The 19,933-nt window shown below is 47.7% G+C and overlaps 1 protein-coding gene across 1 annotated transcript in view; it reads right to left on the minus strand.

Moving 5' to 3' along the window:
- Positions 1-1,401: 1,401 nt before the first annotated feature.
- Positions 1,402-19,933, minus strand: part of LOC138505132 (uncharacterized) — a 398,539-nt gene continuing 380,007 nt past the window's right edge. Inside the window, exons 17-18 of the mRNA XM_069625423.1 lie at positions 19,568-19,706; positions 1,402-1,884 (exon numbers count right to left, since the gene is read on the minus strand). Of these exons, the coding sequence (XP_069481524.1) occupies positions 19,577-19,706 (130 nt within the window). The 3' untranslated portion in view covers positions 1,402-1,884; positions 19,568-19,576. The remainder of the gene's footprint in view (positions 1,885-19,567; positions 19,707-19,933) is intronic.

Here is a 19,933-nt window from a genome sequence, read left to right on the forward strand (position 1 = left end):
TGTTTTGTCTACTCGTACCACACGCACAAGTATGCAGGCTTGCTATGGTGTGAGTTCCATATTTTCTCACTGACAGTTCCTAGTTTACCCAGGTGAAATTATCCAGGCCAGACTCCCTTCTAGCATGCTCTGGGTTCTGCTCTATTTAACAAAGGCGTGGAACTGCTTGGAGACTTGGTTGAGTGTATTCACTTCTCGGTTTACCAGTTGTAAGTAAAACCGAAGTATATCTGCGTGAGTCATCAATATCAGGTGTCAAATCGTGAGCAGTCAGTTTGGGCGACTTTGAAGGTTGGATAGCTTTTCATTTTTATTAAATTAAAAACATCAAACATAGTTTCTTCTTGCCATGGAAGCACATGCTCAGTCCCTGTCCAATTCTGGTTTTCCTGTTTTGGTACCTTTGGTAATTTCTCAGAATCTGGATTCTTCTGCCTAATCCTTAAATTTCCCTTTAGATCCTAACCCCATATTTACATCCCATGTTACTCTAATTGGTAAATCTTTCTGGTTCCAGTTGTATCTTTTAAGGAAGATCAAATCCTTTGAAACTTTTGTTTTGACATTCAAGCACCGTTTTTATCTAGGCTGGACAGAGGTAATGCCACCTGCTCTCTCTGAATTCACTTGAGCTACTCACATCTATTCTTCACAGTTGTAATTTCGGCCTCTAGAAAATGTGATTGTTTTATTTCCAGTTATTTACAGCTAGGCATTATATATACGATTTAAAAGTTGCTCGATCACTTTCAAGGTGCTTGTCCTAAAGCAGTCTAACTATCAAACAATTTGGAAGTGTGCCGGGGTTCCTGCTTTAACGCTCCTGCGTTAACTCCAGTGTGAGGCTGGACACTTCTAAATGCAAACTTGCTCAAATGTATAACCAGGCTTTCTTCGACGCAGCTTCACATCCTTGTAAATCCCTTCCAGTTTCTAATCACATTTTCCCCAGCCTCATTACTTTTTAGCACACATTTAAAACCTATTAATTAATGTTAGCTTTACCAATATAATCTGCTAAATCTGTCTCCCTTTTTATTATTCTGTGATTGGTATTGTGTTTTCTGTGGAGTTTTTTATTTTGCATTGTATTTTTGTTTTATCTGTGTTTTGAAGTTCTCATTGAATTTGCTGTATTTTGTCTCTCTATTTCAGGTATTTTGTTTTTGCATGCATCTTCAGTTTGTAAATAACCTGATACCCCTTGGGGTTAACTGCAAGTGTTTTAATACATCGTTTGTCTTTCAGAGCAAATGGAGCTAAAATGGGCTGGAATACCAGGGGCTGCACTATACCTCTTGCAAAGTTTATTTACAATTGGAAGTGGTACACTGCCCCTTGCCCAAGGTGCAGAACTGGGATAGGGGCGTGAATAAAGAACTTTACTTCACAGTTTAAGTTGTTGATGGTAACGTTTAAGCCTTTATCAGTGCAGGTGCATAGATGGTAAGGTATCAAATGCTGGAATAGTAAAGCAATGCCGTGCCTCTGTCCTTGCAGGTACTGTTGGAATGGGGAGTGGTGGTGTACCTTTGCACTAGGCTGTACTACAGTATTTTGCTGGGATGTAGAACTGGATTGGGAAGTGAGACTGTTCGCTATTCATGACTCCCTTCATTTCTAATAATTCTGATACATTGTTTCAAGCGTTTCAGTTCTGGAAAGAAGATTACTACTGGAACTAGAAAAAGGAGCATGAGTGAAAGCATTATGCAGAAGAGAGCCATCCTCCATGGTTTCTGCTCCGCAGCAGGCTTGTGACGGTAGGGTACCATGCCACATTTAACTTCCGATGGAAAATCTGCCAGGGCTGCTTGCCAAAAACATTGCCTCTGAAGAGGAGTCACTGTAGCGTGCCACGTTTCCTTCCTGGTGTTACCAAATCTAGCAAGGAAATAAACACAGACAAAAAACATATATTAGAGAGAGATTAAGGACCAGATATGATTTAGTCATCCAGCACCTCTTTACCCAAAACTACCATTATGTTTGAAAGATTGCCATTGCAATACCCATTCTAGAATTCACTTTGAGAATTTCAAACATCCACCTTGACCTTTGCTGATAAACTCAATCTGCTTTTTTGACGGATATCTCACTTTATTTTCACATAATGAGATTTTTGCATGATAGCCTCCCACAGAGGAAACACTCAGCCTATGTATAACCTGTTCATGGAATAACCACAAGCCCACACAACTATATTTCCTGGTTGGCACCCATCTTGTCAGACTCCCGCCAGGGGCAATGGGAGGGCTCTGCTTGCATACAGTGCGTGCACTAGTAGATCTACTAACCATGTGCCCATACCCTAAGCAAAAGTCTGCTATCTCTGCTGCGCAATATGGTATTTTGCCTTTTTGTTTTTTAAATAGCAAGAGGTCTGCATTAAAGTGAGGCTCGGGTGGAGTATTGTGCTGGTTGCCAACTATTTAAGTGTGGCTGGCGCAATGCGCTGTTGGGTTCAGTGAACGATTAGGAGCTGAAACAGTTTTTGACTTGTGCAGGTGAGCAGCAAATGGTGGACAAGTTCTTATTCTCATTTCTAAACACTGCTTTGAATAAAAAATTGGGGGAAAGAAACTCTCCTGTGATGGGACCAAATGTAATTTTCTCCTTAGATGCAAGCACAGCAAGGTGACTCAGTGAATTAAAATGATTTGCTAACTGTCCCTTAAAACAGTGCGCACGTTGAGTATGTTTTGCTATTAAATATATAACAAATCAAATGTTGCTTCAGCGTTTCTATCCTTGCTTTTGCACTGTGAAAGAGCTAGATTGTAGGCTCTCCATTTGTGAAGATCTTACTTGTCAGCAAGCGTGGGAAGCATGAACCAGAAGTCGATCTCTGTATGATTTGTACCCATAATCAGACTTCCATGTATAACCATAAACACTGGCTGTTGAGATCTGTGTGAACGTATTGGTCACAGATTTAAATACCAGCAGAAGGAGAAATGACTTACTGTAATCTTTCTGTGGATTCTTCTCCCGCAGATTCCTCATCTTGATAGATATCCATCATCCAGCTCTTCTGCTTGAAAAACCTTCCACAGGGGGCGTAGTGAACCTCGACTCGGCCATCGATCCATCTTGTGCGGTATTTGATCGTCGGCTCCGGAAGTGACGTCAGGCACCGTATATACCACGTCACTACACCCCATGCTTCAGTTCCTCACAATTTTTTCCGTGCTCAAAGGCTGCACATGAAAACGGAAGGAGGCTAACCAGCCTTAAAAAGCAACTATGTAATAGAAACCAACAGGTTAAAAACATTCCAATCGGAACCTTTTTTCTATGTTTTTGGTTTTTCTTTTTTTTAAATGTAGTAACTGAGATTAGCACCCCAAAGCCACCGCCAAAGCACTTAATAAAATCAGAAGCGAAGAGCCACAACACTTTGAGTGGGGACGGCCGGGAGGGGTGATAAGGATTCTGCGGGAGAAAAATCCATAGAAAGATTGTTACAGTAAGTAATTTCTCCTGCAGATTCCTCATCTTAATAGACTCCCCAAGCAGTAAGCTAAAGGAGGAGGGCAGAAAGGATTATACAAGCAGGTTCTGCAGAACGGCTCTGCCAAAATGTGCATCAGCCCCATGTGCAACATCCAAAGCATAATGCTTTGTAAAAGTATGTAATGAAGACCACGTGGCAGCATGGCAAATGTCCCGAACAGGGACCTCCCTTTGAAGGGCCATGGAAGCAGAGACTCCCCTGGTAGAATGAGCCCTGATACCCAATGGGACTTCTTTTTCTGACGACTGATGGCACTCAGAGATGCATAAAATGATCCAGCGTGAGATAGTTTGGTTAGTAATCGCAAGACCCTTGCAGGAAAGAGAATGGGCGATGAACAACCGGTCCGTGTTCCTGAACTCTGCTGTGCGGGCAACATAAAAAATCAAGGCTCTTTTCGGGTTGAGACGGGAAAAGCGCTCTTCCTCCTTTAAGGGGTGAGGAGGAGGGTAGAACACCGGCAAGTCAATGGCCTGTGAAAGGTGGAATTCCGAAACCACCTTCGGAAGGAACTGGTCTAACCTTAAGAGAGACCTTCTCTCTGAAGAAACACAAAAAGGGGGGCTTGCAGCATACGGTCTACAGCTCGCAAACCCTTCTGGCTGATGTGATGGCAACCAAAAAGGCCATTTTAAAGGACAACAACCTAAGCGAACACGAATGCACAGGCTAAAACGGAGCTGCCATAAGAAAGGTCAGAACTAAGTTAAGGTCCCAATCTGGAACAACAAAGGGCGTTGGCAGAAATGTGTTGAGAAGCCCCTTCAGGAATTAGGTTATGACTAGTACGGTGAAAAAATAAACTCAATCAGAGCACCTTTTAAACACAGAAAGGGCCGCAAAATACCCTTTGACCGTTGTAACCTGGAGACCCGCGCAGGCTAGCAACTAAAGAAACTCCATTACCGTTGTGGTCGGGCAAGAGATGGGATCAACCTTGCTCTCCCTACAGCACGCCTCAAAACCTCTCCACCTGCATGCATCCAAGGATCTTGTAGACAGTCAGCGTGCAGCCAGTAACACCTCAAGAACTTCCTCTGAGAGGTCCCAACCATGATACCTCATCCGCTCAAGACCCACGCATGTAGGTTGAGGGAATCCAGGGTCGGGTGCAGTATCTGACCCGCCGACTGGGTGAGGAGATCCGGCCGCCAATGCAACCAGCGAGGTGGACAGATCCAAGAGGTCGGAGTACCTTGTCATCCTCGCCCAATCTGGGGCCATCAAGATCATGGTCGCTCGAAACCTCTTCAACCTCCTGAGAATCCAAGGAATGGCAGGGATCGGAGGAAATGCATAATGGAGAGGGAAAGTCCAATCCACCAGAAACGCATCCCCCAGTGCACCATTCGCTTGGAATTCCCTTGAACAAAACAGTTTGCACTCCTTTTTGGCTTCAGTGGCACCCCAGAAAGCAAAGACCTCTTCCAGGACTTCTTCGCACATTTCCCACTCATGTGAGACTGTGCTCTGCCTGCTCAGAGCATCCACCAAGCTGTTCTCTGCCCCTGCCAGATGAACTGCCAAGACCGAGATCTGATTCTCTAGCAACCAGAACCACAGTTGCATTGCTTCTGTGCAGAATGGACGGGAATGCACTCCACCCTGCTTGTTCAGGTAGTGCATGGCCACCGTGTTGTCCGTCAGAATCAGGACGTGCTTCCCCTTGAGCGATAGGGTGAAGGCCTTCAGGGCCAGCCTGATGGCTAGCAACTCCATCCTGTTTATATGCCACCTGGCTATCGTAGCTGTCCAAAGGGCGTTCACCTGCAAATCCTCGCAGTGAGTGCCCCAACCCTTCAAGGACGCATCCATGACCACTCTGGTCGGAGGCCAGAAGGGGTTCCCCTGCCATAAGATTCCTGCGCGTGTCCCACCAGCCGAGTACGCAAACTACCTGGCTGGACACCTAGAGAGGATCAGAGAGAGAGCCCCCCAGATACTGAGACCACTGGTCCCGTAGGAGCCACCAAAGGGATCTCATGCGCAGTCCGGCACCAGGAAAATGCAGGAGGCCATGAGACCCAAAAAGCGGAGAAAGGAAACCGCTGGTAAGGTGGCGTGGTTCCGGAACAACTGGACCATCTGCTGTATGCTGGCAGCTCTCTCCTCGGGAGAGAAGGCCTTCCCTGCCCGAGTGTCTATTAGTGCCCCGCTGGACTGGAGCCTTTGGACCAGTGTCATGTGGGACTTCTTTAAGTTCAGGGAGAAGCCCAGCCTGTGCAGTAACAGACGGGTGTCTTCCAGGTGAGACAAAGCCTGTCCCGCTGACATCCCCCAGATCAGCCAGTTGTCCAGGTACGGGAAGACGTGGACTCCGGATCTCCTAAGGTGAGCCGCGACGCCATGAGCTTGGTGAAGACCCTCGGAGCGGCGGTCAACCCAAAGGGCAGCACTTTGAACTGTTAGTGCTTGTCCCCAATGAGGAACTGCAGGAAATGTGCTTCTGATGTATGGGCACATGGAAATAGGCATTCTGCAGGTCTATGGACACAAGCCAGTCCTGAAGCTCTAGAGCGTGGAAGGTTTCTCTAAACGTCACCATCCTGAAACTATCTTTTCTCAGGAACTTGTTTAGAGCCCTGAGGTCCAGAAGGGGACGGAGACCTCCTCCTTCTTTGGGTACCAGAAAATACCGGGAATACCAGCCTGACCATCTCTGATCGGGAGGCACCTCTTCCACAGCACCCTTCAACAGGGCTCTCAGTTCTTCCTGGAGCTCCCGTCCCGGTTGGATAGGTGATGATGGGAGTCAGTCCGGAGGTTTTCTTAAAAAGGGCAGACAATAACCCCACCAAATTAACTGCCGGGGCCAGCTATAAGAGGTTCTCTCCTGCCACTGGGACCAATGCCTGTCCAGCAACCGGTACGTCGTGGGAGGGGAAATCAAAGCGGCTTCGATTGTGCAGCCGCCCCAGTCGCAGCTGCTGTCTGCTAGCCTTTAGAAGCTCCTCTGCCCCTTACCGGATGCGAGAAATGCCTCTGCCCTTGCCTGGCCTGTGGGAGCTGTGCTTTGCTGCCATAGGGCACATAGTGCCTATAGCCTCTGCCTCTAGACCCCGCACAGCCAGACCCAGCTACTTGACAGCAATTTTAGGCTCCTTAAATGTATCCAAAGAGTCAACCGCCTTCTGGCCGAAGAGCATCTCCCGCTCAAAAGGCATGTCTAGAAGGCAGTTTTGTACATTGAGGGAGAAACCAGAAGTTTTGAAATAGGCCTGCCTTCTCATAACTACTGCGGACCCCATGGAGCCGCCATCACAATCAGCAATATATATGCCTGTTTGCAAGGACTGCTAGGCAGTTTCCATCATGTCCTCCACCAGCTATATAAAACAGTCCCACATAGGACCTTCCAGGACGTATTCTGCCGCATGCTCGACAGCCTTCCACAAACCGTAGGAGAATTTAGTGAAAACGCAAGCTACGTTTTTGGCCTTGAGAGCCATGCTGCCTGAGGTAAAAGCTTGTTGGCCAAAGCATCCATTCTTTTCCCTTCCCAGACTGTAGGGAGATTTGACGTGGATGCCTCTGGCATGGAGGATATAGTGGCAGCCTGAATTACCAGTCCTTTTGGGGAAGTGTGTGTTGAGAGGAAGGAAGAGTCCCCTCTTGCCGGCCTGTACTTTCCCATGGCATTGGTACTCACTCGAGGCAAAGTGCATGGATTGCGCCAGATGGAAGGCAAGGCGTCAGCTATGGCCTGATTGAAGGTCATGTTGTGCTCAATAGCCAGGCCCTCATTAAAAATATCCGTAAGGTCATACCCTTGATGGGGAGTGGCGGACGACTTGAGCCTGGGGGTGTCAACCACCTCTCCACCAGTGTCCTAAACTTGACAGAGTGAGTGTATGGTTGTTTTTTGTTGCATCTCAAGTTCTGGAGATGTGTCCAAACCGCTGGCATCTTGGAGGCCCTGAGCAAGCCATTGCTGTGAGGAGTGCAGTCACCATTTTTTGCATTGCTCCCAGAGGCCAAAGGCTACATTTAGTTGCCTAGGAGACCCGATTTGTATGAGTCTTCCCATGTCACCTGCTGACATGGCTCTTAGAGTCCGGTACTCATAACAGGACTCTCAGCACAGCGTCCCCGCTGCACCACAGCAGAATATCACTTTTAAGGACCGCACCACTACCAGCGATTATCCTGATGAAGGCCACCACCAACTTGGGCTCTTACGCAGCCCAGCTTGGCCGAAACACTTCTGTGTCGATGTTTTGTGGCACAACCCTTGTATATATGTGTTTATAGATAGTGTTGTGTACACTATTTTGTTTAGTACCCCCGGACCAAGCACAGTCCTAAGTCGCACCCTGTAAAAATTCTATGTCACTACTTACCTGTATTGTACACGCGTGCATCACTGTGGAAATTGTCTTTCGACAATTGAAGAGGACGATACTCGCCTGTATTTCCCTTGTAAAACAAACGCCTGTCCAAAAACTTTCGTGCTTATCGAAAGTCTTGTAAATGTTTAATTCCTTTTCATCTGTGCAAAATCGTTTTGAAAGCAAATTAAAATAGCTTCAAAACTCGACAGCTGTCTACGGATCCTTCACCCTGATTTTTTGCATTTTGCATACAGGCCCTGAGCAAGCACCATCAAATTATCTCTGTCCTCGAAATAGTCGACACCGCCTGATCCCACAAAGATGTGATCAACCTCTTCGGACTCCTCAGCCTGATCTGTGCTGAAAATGGACTGCATCAAGTCGAATAAACCGGTCCTTGATAGCGGTTGGAAGGCGCTGACGTCAATGGTCGACGTTGAGGGCTTTTCCTTTGGGCGCTGTGGCCTTGGCTGCCGAGGCAGAGGGCTTAGCCGCTTGTAGCGCAGCCATAGAGGCTGATGGCTCCGACAGACAAGGGGCGCCGTGGGAGAGGCTTCTAGAGGGTGATTTTCACGCCTCTTGGGGCACGGAGCCTGAAGGCTCAGTGGGAGCCAAAGGCATCGACTTCCTGGAAAGCTTGGGTTCAGGGGTGCCGAGCGCTGTGCCGAAAGCTGCCTGTTGTTGAAACGTACTTCTTTCTTAAAAGAATCCCACTCTTTGCATGTGGTCGGGCCCTTAGAGGGCTTGCCTCGCTCCGAGAAAGAATGATTCCCGCCGATGGTCGCCTTGGTTCTTCTTCCGTGAGGAAGAGGAATGGCTTCTGTAATGGGACTTCTTTTTCGACTTTTTGCAGTGCCGGTCTTCGTCATGATGAGTGGGCTCCTCAATCTGGGCCGCAAATGACCGAACGAGAGACCGTGCCGGAGACTTTGAAGACGGTAGGCCCAGGGTCAGCTTACCGGCTCTGTCTCGCAGAGACTTGGGTTGCATCTTGGCGCACGACGCGCAGGCCTCTGTGTCGTGAGTGGAACCCAAACACCATAAACAGACGTTGTGCAGGTCCATCACCGACATTTTCACCTGTTAATCGGATCACTGCTTGAAACCTTAGTTCCGTTGCAAAAATAAATTGAGCTGAAAAAAAAATTTCGTCTGAAAACGTCACGTAAACTCGAGTCTGTTCCCGATGCAGCGTGTGAGTGGGCGGATAAAAGGGACTGAAGCACGGGGCACAGTGATATGGTATATATATGGCGTCGGATGTCACTTCTGGAGCTAATGATTGATCACCATGCAAGACGGATTGACGGCTGGGTCGATGGCCACTACGCCCCGTCGAAGATTTTCCGAGTAGCGGAGCTGGATGATGGATATCTATCAAGATGAGGAATCTGCAGTAGAAAAGCAATCCATTGAAACCTATGATCTGCAGGTTGTACACAGGGTTCTGCAGCAAATTAATTTGCCCCTGAACTGTCTTAATGGGAGTGGAACCTGCAACCTCAATTGAACACATACATCTCTACTGCTGGTGTTGATAACCCAACTTCGATTGGATTGTGTCCTCCCACATATTCCTTATCTTTGATATTTCCAGTATCCAGCTTGCTGCATCGGAACAAAATGTTCAGCAAGGGGCGCTGTGATTCAATGCCTGTCTCTGTCTCGATGTCGACGTCACCGCAGGTTAATGTAGCACGCGCACGACCCGTTGGCCTCAGTTCCGTTTTTCCACACTTCCCAGCTTCGGATGCGCAATACCTAGTTCCTGACAGGAATACTTTTGAAAATCTTCTTTGAGTTTTCTTTGAAAACTCATCATTATTACCTCGAGCTTTGACACAATATGGCTTCCTCATCACTGTTGTCCACTCCTCGATACGCTTCAAGAAGTGCTGTGACTGCAATGCAAAGATGACCATGATGGACCCGCACAGGATCTGCCTGTGGTGTTTGGGATCAAATCATCCGTGTTCCAAGTGCGAGGACTGACTTTCGATGACGGCCAAAGCCTTGGGAGAGTATTGAGGGAAGTTGGCGACAAGCCTAAAAAAATCCCCCTCTACTCCATCTAAACGAAAGATATCAGACGGGTCGAGAACAACTTCTCGTCGAAAGAGGTCTAAACGTTCCCAGTCGAGGTGGTTTGCACCCCTCCTCGACTTCGAGGCATGGAAAAAAGAGGCACCATAGGTCGCCATCCACCTCGTCGTCCAGTTCACCTGAATGGGTTGTTTGTTCTTCCAAATCTAGTACACCAGCACAGTAGGAGGAGTTTAGGCTTAGGAGGAGTTTAGGCTCTGTATGCTAAGTGTTCGAGAACGCGGCCTTGCCCCCCTCGACACCTTCTAGAGGTGATGCTCCAGTCGAAAGACCTCGGAAGCACAAGAGCCATGCGTCTTAGGCCTGGCCGCTGAGTCTCCTCAAGAGCAATCTCATCCCTCGAGTGGAGAGAAAGATTCCTCAAAGACAAAAAAAAAATGACATCATTGACGTAAAAGGAAACCTTTATTACAGGACCGAAAAGTGCATCATCAATGCTGTTGGCGCCGATACAGATGGAGAAGCCATTGATGCCTCGGGTGTTGACCTCCATGACGCCACATGTTCGATCCCTTTTGTTGAAGCCATCAACGCCTTTGTCGAGGCCATTGATGTTGACAATTTTGACATTTTCGGCTCCTGTGATGACTACCATAATGCCTACATCAATTTAAAAAATGTATACACCTCTACCACGAGCAGATAGCTTTAAATCACTCTCTTCAATTTATGAAGGCGCAGAGGAGTCCCCTGAGGAAGAAAGGCCCTTTGGGTTGCAATATGGGACACCATCAGTGCCTGATGAACTTATATCAGAGGACTCTCGCATGAAGAATTTACAAGAATGTCTTCATGAAGCTAGTGATATTGATACCTCTCCTATTGATTTTGGAATGGCAGACCCTGGAGACCATGCAGAGGTAACATACAGACAGCTAATGACAAGGGTCATGGAATATATGGGATGGTCGAGACCCACGCCCGTTTTTGAACAGGACAACCTCACAGATATATTCAACAAAGGGCCACAGGAGGACCTAATTGTTCCTTTCCATCAGGCTTTCCAAAGGAGAGTGGCTTCCAATTGGGAAACACCAGAGGTTATTCCATCTGTGAATAAAAAACTAACAGCCAAATACAGAGCCTCTAGTTCTGACCCTGTTTACCTCTCTAAGCCCCCTACACCAGAAAGTCTGGTAGTGCAAGCAGCCACTTCCTCAGGATGACAAAATGCCTATCCTACGATACCGCAGGATAGAGATAAGCGTTATGACGCCATGGCCAAGAAGGTTTTCTCAGCCGGCAGTATGGCTTTAAAATCTGCCAATGCTATGTGCACGCTAGCGAGATTTACCCACTCCCTTTGGGAGTGCATTTCTATGGCGGCTGACCATATCAGAGGGGGAGGAACGAGACAGTTTCCTTAACATTGTCAAGGATGGGAAAGACGCTATGTGCGAATCCCTTCAGACTGGTCTCGACTCTGTTGACAGTATCAGCAGAGGCATGGCAGCTAGTACAGTGATTCGCAGATTTGCTTGGTTGCGAAAGCCAGGATTTGTCCCAGACGTACAATTCAGGCTTCCCAACATGCCCTTTGACGGCACGCATTTATTTGGAAATAGAGCTGATGAGAGTTTGGAGAAGCTGCAAACTTGCAAGCCGGCGGCAAAATCCCTTGGAGATGCAATAAGACAAACTCCAAACTGCCCCACAGGTGCGCCCTGGAGGGGTTGATCCTTTCGCTATTATTCCGCATTCAGAAGGGGCAGTGGGCAGCTAGCTCAAAGAGGACATAAAAGATTCCGCTGTGGTGGACGGGGGAGAGGTACTTAAACTGCAACAGCAGCGGCTGCCTTACCTTCAGCCACTGCATCAGCCGCTCCAAAACCTGAGGTCTTCGTACACAAGACTGCAGTAGGAGGAAGGTTGTCACAGCATATGATGGCATGGCAGGCTATTACTTCAGATGCTTGGGCATTGGAAACTGTTGCCCAAGCTTACTGCTTACCTTTCCTGCAAAAACCTCAGTCATCCACCGGGGAACAACTCTTTGAAGATTCCAGATCGGCTCCTTATGCAGTGGAGTTTAACCCTGCGGGAGAAAGGTGCTATAGAACCAGAACCTGTAGTGGAAAGGAACAAGGATTGGTACTCCCCTTATTTTCTGATTCCAAAGAAGGAGGAAGGATTGAGGCCTATCTTGGACTTAAGAAACTTGAACAAGTTCCTCAGGAAGGACATGTTCAAAATGGTAACTCTTTGTCAGATCCTTCAGGCCCTCCAGCTTCAGGATTGGATGGTATAATTGGATCTTCAGGATGCTTACTTTCATGTGGCGATCCATCACAAGCACAGACTGTACCCAAGGTTCGCCGCTGGCGGTTCTCCTTATCAGTTTCGAGTTCTGCCATTTGGGCTGATCTCCGCACTGAGGGTTTCCACCAAGCTAATGGCGGTTGTGGCAGAAAGCCTCAGAAGAGAGGGGATTCATGTCTACCCCTACCTAGACGATTGGCTAATCAGGGCCATTTCCCCAGAACAGGCCCTGGAACCTCTCAGCTCCACCTGTCACTCCCTCCACAGGCTTGGCTTCAACTTCAAGAAGTCCCACATGATACCATCACAAAGACTCCAGTTCATCGAAGCAGTCCTGGATGCATTCCCTGGGAAAAGCCTCGCCACCTGAGGTGAGGGCTCACGCTATTCTGCAGATGGTGACATAATTCCAGAATGCCCAACATATACTGGCCTTCGATTTTCTGAGGTTACTCGGCCTCATAGCATTCTGCATTTTTCTGGTGCCAGAGGCTCGCCTGAGAATGAGATATCTCCAATGGGCTCTCATGACCTAGTGGTCACAGTTCTCAGGAAGGATGTCAGATCTCCTACAAATCCCAAACAAAGCCTTCCTGGACCTTCAGTGGTGGGCCCGTCAGGAGAACATCTTGAAAGGAGAACCTTTTTGGCAACCATGGCAGAGATAACAGTAGCGACGGACGCCTCACTCACAGGGTGGTGAGTTCATACCAACGGTTTGACCATCAGCAGTCGTTAGTCTCCATCGGAGTCCAAACTACATATCAACCTTTTAGAGCTGAGGGCAATCAGACTAGCGCTGAAGGCCTTTCTGCCCTCTGTACGGGCATAGAATGTCCTGATAATGACGGACAACACAGTGGCCATGTACTACCTCAACAAGAGAGGTGGTGTAGGGTCACTACCACTGTGGAGAGAGGCAATGCAGCTCTGGGCAATAAAAGAAGGAATCTCTCTGTCGGCAGTTCACCTAGCCGGAGAAAAGAACATAACGCCGGATGCTCTGAGCAGGCAGAGCACAGTCTCTCACGAGTGGGAACTAGTTCAGGAAGTCCTTCAAGAGATCTTCACCCTTTGGGGAACCCCTCAGGTGGATCTGTTCATGACCATGGCCAACAGGAAGTGCGAACTGTACTGCTCAAGGGAATTTCCCCCAAGAAGAGCTCTAGGAGATGCGTTTGTGGTGGACTGGGAATTTCCACTACTGTATGCGTTTCCTCCAGTCCCCGTGATTCCTCATGTAATCAGGAGGTTGATAAGGTTCAAGAAATCCATGATCCTAATTTCCCCGGACTGGGCTAGGAGGACATGGTACACTGACCTTCTGGACATGTCCATCTGCCCTCCGATTCGTCTTCCACAAAGAGAGGACCTTCTCCCGTGAGAGGAGGGTCGGGTTCTCCGTCCGGATATGAGGCCTCTCAGCCTTCACACATGGTTTCTCAGAGGCTGAGATACAAGGATTGGGACCTCCCGGGCGATGTAATGGAGGTTTTACTTTCGGCCAGAAGGCCAGCGACCAAATCTTTATACCGCTGCCGCTGGAATAAGTTCTGAAGCTGGTGTAGAGATAGGAATGTTGTCCCTTTCTCATGTAACACACCTATGGTGCTATCCTTTCTATTACATCTAGCCAATCTGGGGCTCCACATTGGTACCAGCAAGGGATACCTGGCAGCGCTTTCTATTTTTAAGCGCACTTCAGAGGAAGTCTCCTACTTTAAAATTCCTCTAGTAGTACAATTTTTAAAGGGACTAACCTATGTTTACCCTCCAACCCCGTTTCAAGTCCCACTATGCGATCTCAACTTGGTGGCAAACTACTTGATGGGAGCTCATTTCGAAACCGCTACATTCTTGTCCATTAAGACTTCTAACTCTGAAAACTGTATTCTTAGTGGCAATTACATCACCCCGAAGGGCTAGTGGGCTGCAGGCTTTATCCTGCAAGCCGCTTCATACGGTCTTTCAGAAAGACAGAGTGGTACTAAAGGTGAAGCCTTCTTTTCTCCCCAAAATTGTTTCTGAGTTTCATGTTACTCAGAAAATAACATTGCCATCTTTTTCATCCTCCACCACATCCGGGAAGGAGGAAGAAAGACTTCACAGACTTGGCCCTAGATGTGCACTGAGCTTTTACATCTCCAGATTGGAAAAATTACAGCAGAATGACAAGTTATTTGTGGGCTATTCAGGTCACAAATTGGGACTGGCCATCACCAAGCAAACTATCTCCAGATGGATTATATGAACTATATCGGAATGTTACAGACTAGCGGGTAAAGACCCTCCAGAACATCTAGGAGCTCATTCGACCAGGGGTGTTGCATATTCGTCTGCGTTGCAGAGGGGAGTTCCGTTAAAGGATATACATGCAGCTGCCACATGGTCGTCTGCACACACCTTCACTAAATACTACAGTTTAGACTCCTGCACGGGCCAAGATTCTGCTTTTGGAAAAGCAGTGTTGCACTCTGTGCATACATAATCACATTAATTTCTACTCCCTCCTCCAAGTTTTGTTAACTGCTTTGGGAGTGTATCAAAGATAAGGAATACATGGGAGGACACAATCCATTCGAAGAACAAGTTACTTACCCATGGTAACGTTCTTTCGACTGGATATTCCTCCCATATATTCCTTATTGCCCCTCCCAACCTAGCCCGCAGTAGAATTTCCCTTGCGGTTGCAGTCTACACTCTCTCAGGGGGAGTAACCGTCAAATACAAGGTAAAGCTCCCCCGTCAAAACGGAACTGAGGCCAACAGACGATGCGCGTGCTACATATACCTGCGGTGACGTCGACATCGAGGGACATTGAGTCGTCAGGCATCTATGCACAGTGTCCCCAGCTGAAAAACAAATTCTGAGGCAGCAAGCTGGATATTGGAAATATCAAAGATAAGGAATATAAGGGAGGAACATCCAGTCAAAAGAATGTTACCATGGGTAGGTAACTTGTTCATCTACCTCACTGGCATATGCCCTATGGAGCATGTAAAATATGCTCAAGGGGTAGCTCATTGGATCTGGAAGTACAGCAGGTTCTTACAGGTTGCACAAATGGTGTACATTTGCTCAACTCATGCAGGATTCTTGTCACATGTTTAGGCAACTCTTTTTAACTAGTTGTGCTTCATAGGCCTCAACCCCCCCCCAAAAATATTCTTTTGGGAAGCTTTTGCTCCCCTTCTGATCCCTAACAGGCATTCTAATTAGTTTGGGCTATTTAAAACCAACATCTTTGCGTTAGAGTATAGAAAGGTGGAAATGGCATAGGAGGAGGGACGCACATCTTGCATGTGCTGTTTGGATATTTGCCCACCCATTGACTGCCCATGGCCATGCCAATTCCTATGGTTATTCCCACCCAGTGCCTGTCCCTCCCGCCCAAAACACATCCTCATAGGAACTCTTTCAGCTCACTTTAATCAAGTCTTACCAGCAATCTGTGAGCTCAAGGGGCCTACTGTTTTTTCAAAGCAGTCTTCTGAGAGCTGAGTTGATTGTTTATTTGTATAGCGCCTATACACAATGTGTTTCAAAGCGATCTTACAAGTCCTTCAAACAATTCAGAAGGTGAAAAATAACTATCTTAATCAGCCTGGCGACATTTCAGATAGTGCAAGTGCAAGGAACAAATAAAGGAGGCGGGGGGGGGGGTGAGACAAAAAAAGGCGTTTAAATTACTATTCCTGATGACAATTGATGTAGTGCCGGAAAATTAAACAAGCAGGGAGAGGGGGAAAGGAGTGAGGAAGGAGAAGAACAACACAAGCAGCTAACATACTAGGTCTGATGATGAATCGGTGTAGCGCTGGAGGGGGAAGTGGGAGTAGGGAGTAGAAACAAGGAGGGAAGGGGGCAGAGACAAACAGGCTACTATCACAAGGTCAAGGGACAAATGATAGAGTAAGTGCTAACGAACAGTAATAGGGAGGGGAAGAGGAGAGTAGATGAGAAAGAACAGGCGAGCACAATTACTATGCCTGGCAGCAATTGAGGTAGTGCCAGACTTTAACAGGAGGAGGGGTGGGGGTGGGAAGGAGGAGAGGGCAGGAGGATGAGAAAGACAGGGGGCAACAATTACTATGCCTGATGGCAATTGAGGCAGTGCATGAATTTAACAAGAGGAGGGGGTGGGTAGGGAGGAAGAGAGGGCAGGAGGATGACAAAGACAGGCATTGATTGATATTTTATTTCTATCGCGCTCGTACACAAGTGTTTCAGAGCACGACAAGGCAAGCGAGGGGAACAGGGGAGAACAAAACAGCGATCTTACTAGGCCCAGTGACATTGAGAATGCGCAAGTGCATAGGATAGGGGGGGAGGGGAAAAGTGCATGGAAGGGGGGAGAAATGGAAAGTGTGAAGCAGAGGAGAAACAGATAAATAACAATAAATAAATAATAAAGGTAACAAACAGTGGTAATGCAGCCAGCAATTTGCAAGTGCTAGGTTTAAGGCAGCAGACAAGGTAGGTCTGATAAGTGCAGGAAGAAAAAGGGGGGGCTGTATGGGTACAGATGCAGACCCCAGTGCGAGGGGTGGCCCGGAGGCAGTGCGGGAGGGTGGCAGGGTGAGCAGGTTCCGGGGCCCGAAGGACAGAGGGTGGCCAGGTGCACGATGCCAAGAGAGAACAGATCAGCAGGGGAGAGGGGGAGCGAAGGCAGAAGAAAAGAGGAAGGTCTTGAGGTGCTTCCGGAACCAGAGATGGTTCTCCTCAAGTTTTAGAGTGGCAGGGAGGCTGTTCCAGAGGGAGGCCCCAGCCGAAGACAGAGATCTACCCCCAGCTCGTTTCTTTGAAAAACGACTGAGCCTGAGGGAGTTGGAGGTAGAAAAGCGAGGAGCTCGGGAGGGGAGGTATTTGCGGAGGGATAGCTGAAGGTATTTTGGACCCAGGCCCCAGAAAGCCTTGTGGACAATGCAGATGGATTTGAATTTAATCATTGCATCCACTGGGAGCCAGTGGAGAGGTTTCAGAGCTGGAGAGATACGATCCCAGGGCTTGAGGCCAAGGACAAGTCTTGCAGTCCTGTTCTGGATTAGTTGCAAAGGGCAGATAATAGAGGCAGCTAGATTTAGAAAGAGGCTGTTACAGTAGTCCAAGCTAGAGAGAACCAGAGCTTGGGATACCATGAGCTTCTGGGGGAAGCAGAGGAAAGGCAGAGTACCTCGGAGGAGGTGCAGTCGGAAATTTGACTTTTTAGACACCTCAGAGATGTGGGCAGAGAAGGAAAGGGTGGAGTCAAAGATGACCCCGAGGTTCTTAGCCTCGCAGGTGGGGGTAGGAGGAGGGCCAAGGGAGGCCGGCCAGAGAGTGAGGGGAAAGGATGGTGAAGGTGTGCCGATGAGGAGGATCTTCGTCTTGCTGGCATTCAGACAAAGATCATTGGCGGCCCACCAATCTTGAATGGCAGTTAGGCAATCAGAGATGAGAGAGGGAGAGGAGGTGGCAGAGGGCAGCCTGAAAATGAGTTGAGTGTCGTCAGCGTAGCACTGGAAATATGAGCAGAAAGTGGCAATGCAGTGGGCAGCTACAATTACTGTGCCTGACGGCAATTGAGGCAGTGCCTGAATTTAACAAAAGGGGAGGGGTGGGGAGGAGGAGAGGGCAGGAGGATGAGAAAGACAGGCGGCTACAATAACTATGCCTGACGGCAATTGAGGTAGTGCCAGACTTAAACAAGAGGAGGGGAGGAAGGATAAAAGGGTGAGAGGGAAGGAAGGGGCACACACATTATCACGAGGGCAGTAGGGGGCACACAACACCATCCAGGGGGGCAGGTTCATGAGTTAATTGGAGCTGTAAACCGGCTACTGGTTTAATAAAAATATCTTAACCAGGTCTGCCTTCAGCTACTCGATGTATAAGCACTATGCGTGTCCTCACTGAAGTCCTGTTAAAAACACGCATTGGTAAAGCCAACCGTTTTGGCTTGTGTATAAGTATTAGGTATTTGCCAGGCACTACTATTAGATGGACAATAAACACAAAGGGGGACTAGGAGTGGGTTTCATACCCTGTACATTGTACCAAACATGTCATGACACACAATCTGTATAGGTTATGTGAACTGTTACTTTATTTATTGGGCATTTTCATGTCTTCTAAATGACATAGCTGATGTACGGATGCTCACTAACCCATGCAGCATCCGAGGTCCTGAAGCAAGGAGCCATACCAACATGTGCCACTGAAACCTGTCAGCCAATACAATACAGGGTTTCCCAAGAAATATGGGACATCTTATGTGAAAATGTGAAGTTGAAAACATGTGCACTAGTTGAGTCCACATTTTTAGAAACTAATTGTTTTTCTTTTTTAAAACAGTTTAAGTTCATATAGCAGGACAATTAAAGGAATATAGGTCCGTGCTTGAACTCAGTACATTGGGCACATCGCGAAGCGTCCCTGTGCTCGTTTTAAAGATATATTGGAGCAATAGGGTCTGCCTCTCTCTGTCCCCTCACCCTAGATAGGCGGGAAACACCACCGGCAACCTAGCGGTAGCACCTACAGGGCATTTAGTTTAGTATCATTGGAGGGTCATTTAGAGGAGATAAAAATACCTAATAAATAAACTAACAGTTGACAGCGACTGCTATTAGATGCCCAGGTACTCAAACCATTTTGCGCCAGATACCATCACTGGGCAGTTAATACCTCTACAGCAGTGCCTGGTAAGTGCCTTTCTCATACCTACACAAAAGCCCAAACTGTTGGAATTTCCAATGCTTGTTTTTCACCCAACCGTGGAGCCCTTGTTTTAACACTCTCATATGATTAATGTTTCCACCGCTTTGGGCCCATGGGGAGGTAAATAGCAAGGGCTTCTTGGAAAGGCAGCCTTGAGTGAAAACTGCAGTGACACTAGTTTGCTATTCTGCTTGCCAGTAACACAGACACAAAGGAAGCAAGTGTGCGGAGTGTCAGATGCTAAGCGAGAACAGGGAAAGAAACATAGAGTAAGCATCTCCTGGGACTACCAGGAAGGAAATGAGGCCTTTATCGATTTTGCCCTATGTTTGGCGTTGTGCTGTCCTTCAGCCTGAACTAAAATGTTCTTGTGAAATATCCTCTTTCGAGCGGAGAGCACATCATCTTTCAGTGACAGATGCAGGAGAAAATCGATGCGTCAGCTGTACGTGGGCGAAATCCTGGCACCACATCTGGACTGCAGGACATGTGCATGGAGGATAGACTATGCACTGCTTAAAAATGGCCCTCGAACCGTTACCACTTCCCGTTCCTTCGGGCTTTTGAACTTCTGAACCCCTGCCCCTCTCCCCCGAATTTGCATTAATACTTCAGTGGTTTCTGTCATAGGCAGGTTAATGCGGGAAGAGCCCTTACCAGCGAGTGTCACCGCTTCTCTGGGGAATGCTGGTTGACTGGAGTCGAGCGCCGAACAGGAAGGAAGTTTCTCAGGAGGGCTGCCCCTGGCGTCCTAGAAATGGAAGCGGCGGAACCGTCCAATGACTGTGAGATCACACTGCAAAAACACCACCATGATAAATGTCATTTCTTAAAAGTTTGAAAACCCTCTACGTTTTGTAAACACTCCAGATTGGTCAAACCGGATTACATTCGCACAGTACCTACTGTAACTTCAACGGCAGAATCTAATTCAGAATTGTTTTGGCAATTTTATAACAAATTTACCTAATTCACAAATGACTGCATTGTTTACTGGATTGCTTTGACAAGTGGATGGTTCTC

This window comes from Ambystoma mexicanum, chromosome 11 (genome assembly GCF_040938575.1).
Source record: "Ambystoma mexicanum isolate Mex_15411 chromosome 11, UKY_AmexF1_1, whole genome shotgun sequence".
In the NCBI taxonomy this organism is placed as follows: Eukaryota; Metazoa; Chordata; class Amphibia; order Caudata; family Ambystomatidae; genus Ambystoma; species Ambystoma mexicanum.